Source organism: Trypanosoma conorhini (genome assembly GCF_003719485.1).
Source record: "Trypanosoma conorhini strain 025E chromosome Unknown Tco_14.4_contig_00092, whole genome shotgun sequence".
In the NCBI taxonomy this organism is placed as follows: Eukaryota; Euglenozoa; class Kinetoplastea; order Trypanosomatida; family Trypanosomatidae; genus Trypanosoma; species Trypanosoma conorhini.
Genome location: NW_021704181.1, coordinates 15,624 through 18,066, shown reverse-complemented (window position 1 = coordinate 18,066; position 2,443 = coordinate 15,624). Strand labels below are relative to the sequence as shown.

The following is a 2,443-nucleotide window of genomic DNA, read 5'->3' as shown; positions in this document are numbered from 1 at the left end:
CAATAATTCCATTCTGCTCTCTTCAGAGCACGGATAGGACGTAGACGATACCTTCCCACTAATAGCAACAAAAGCAACGACATAGAACAACGAACAACGTTTCGGTGCCGCACTTGTTAGGAAACATACGCCGAATTTAACACGCTGATTAACTCTTCTTGCGTCCCAGGAAATGACACTTCTAGCGTCTTATACCGAGCGGTTGCCCCACCCACAAGCGACACCCTTACTTTGTCTGGGAGTTCCACGGCGCATTCCATCTTATTGTTTTCAGGATTCTTTTTCTTATCCTTGATTTTACCTTTATTCCTGTTCTTCTTGGAAGGGCCGGCATTTGAGCATTCCACGACGGACGCAATGCCGTCCCTTGGCGTATGATGCTGCACCGTGCGCAGCCGCGCCAGTTCTTTCTCGATGATCGTCTGCATAAAGTCGATCAGTTCAGCGTTGGCTTTTCCCTCTGCAGGTGGTGCTCCGATGCGGACCTCCAGTGCCGCATACGTCACGGCAGGTTGACACGCCAGAGATGAACTTCTTCCGCCCGGCTTGGCGTGCACGGTGAGGTAAAACCGCCCCGGCCCTAACTGTGAGATGAAGGAAGTCGCCTTCATCCCTCTCTCTAAGCAGCAGTTACCAGAGCGCAAGAAGAAAACGACAGCCAGAAGAAAAAAGGAGGATAATTACGAGGAGAAGTAAAACACTCTTGGTAATTCCCCCCTCTCCGCTCAGAAAAAAAAAAAAAGAACGGGCGTTGCCTGGCGTAGCATCAACGAGTTTCAAAAACGTCCCATTCGCAACACAACGCAATATCCCATTCCACAAAACGGGATAGACCAACCCTCCCGCAACAACAAGAACGACAACAATACTCATAATAAGAACAACAATATATATATATATATATATGGACTGGCACTGGTAGGAGACAGAATAGGTGAAGTCACACAAAGTCAATTTGTGTGTGAGTAAAGGTCACCGACACTCTCAATGTTTCTGTTGCGCACGGGTATGACACCTTCTTCGTTCTCTGCGCCTTCTTGGAAGGAATAAGTTGGAACGGGGAAACGGGTACGACCAATTTCTTCCGGGTTTTTCTCCCGTTTTGGGTATGGGGTATCTGCGTAGACCATATCCGCTTCATTAGCTTCCTCCAGTAACTTTGGTGCGTCGCGAACCAAGGGTTCATTGATCTCGTGTGGCGTCGCAGGCCTTTCTTCAAAAACCGCCCGAACACCAAAGGGATAGTCCTTTTCATACACAAATCGACGAACATATTTTTCTGCCCTGTCTTCTTTCGTGGTCGTGGGGTGCATGATATCGCCAGGGAGAAGGACAGTGGCGACCTTGGTCTGGCTATGATGGTAGAGTGCGGGGAGAACAGAGCAATAGGCGCCGTGCGGTTTGCGCCTTGTCACATCCGCAAAGGTAGGACACTCGTTGCTAAGCTCCGATAGCGCAATAAGGTTAGGCGTAGGCATGTTCATGATACCTGCGTTGAACCTAGCCATGGCCTCCATGGGCGAAACCCACACGAGTTTCTCTCCCACCGTGCTAATCGTAAACCGCACGTCGGGCAGCTTTTCAAAAGGGACCAAATAAAGAAGGTTGTCAAAGCGAAACGTCTCCGTTGTTGGCGTGGTGATGCATCGAAAAGGCAACAGCTGCGACAGACACGTCTCCATGGGAAGCTCAAGTACATCCACAAGGTGCTTCATTGCCTTTGGTTGGGAGTGCACGAGTAGATGCCACTTCTTCGGCCCAGGCGGCCCTTCTACCTCTACAATCCCACCGCCTTCCTTGGGCACCAAAAGAATATTCATTTGCGCAAAAAGTGCACGCATCGCACAAAGTCGGTGATGCAAATCTGTCCATTCCGTCGTAACGCCACGACGGCGCAGAATTTTATCCCAGTCTTCTGAGGTATCCTCTAAACTGATGGGAAAAGACGGAAAAATAAACTGATCTCGCACAAAGCGGCTTTTTCCCTCACGGAACATCATCAACACCTTGTAGTCGTTGTCCTCACCTCTCTCTACCTTGTCAAGGGACACGTATTTGTTTTTGCCCACTACTATGGCTGTGGCTGCGCGGCGCGTAGGGATAGGAGCGCCAAGCTTTGGCTTCTCACCGTATTCGCGATCAGCCCATGGCACCGGTGTGGACCAGTAGTCCTTGAACTGTTCCTTGTACGGGCTCATCTGGACATCCATTTGAAGGTTCCGCACAGGCTTCGAGCGGAAGGACGGACTCTCGCCAGAGACGTTGAGTAATAGCCGGCGCGGTGTGCGTCGCAGCATCTTTATTTCACAATAAAAGATTATGGCGTTTTTTTTTTACTTGGCTCCTCCTCCTTGCCCGGCAAACTGCAGTCCGTCAGTGAAACACCCACCCACACACACACACACACACACACACACACACACCTACCAGAGATGACAACGAC

General features: G+C 50.2%; 2 protein-coding genes across 2 annotated transcripts, besides 3 other annotated features; both read right to left on the bottom strand.

Annotated features, from left to right (window-relative positions):
• Positions 1 to 116: 116 nt before the first annotated feature.
• Positions 117 to 611, bottom strand: Tco025E_02373 (uncharacterized protein; the record flags this gene model as incomplete). The annotated part of the gene is made up of 1 exon (XM_029369300.1): positions 117 to 611. One exon carries the CDS (start codon positions 609 to 611, stop codon positions 117 to 119), a length of 495 nt encoding a protein of 164 aa, XP_029230540.1.
• A 234-nt stretch (positions 612 to 845) lies between these two features.
• Positions 846 to 887: a microsatellite.
• Positions 887 to 906: a microsatellite.
• A 44-nt stretch (positions 907 to 950) lies between these two features.
• Positions 951 to 2,297, bottom strand: Tco025E_02372 (uncharacterized protein; the record flags this gene model as incomplete). The annotated part of the gene is made up of 1 exon (XM_029369299.1): positions 951 to 2,297. One exon carries the CDS (start codon positions 2,295 to 2,297, stop codon positions 951 to 953), a length of 1,347 nt encoding a protein of 448 aa, XP_029230539.1.
• Positions 2,298 to 2,390: 93 nt separating this feature from the next.
• Positions 2,391 to 2,423: a microsatellite.
• Positions 2,424 to 2,443: the final 20 nt, after the last annotated feature.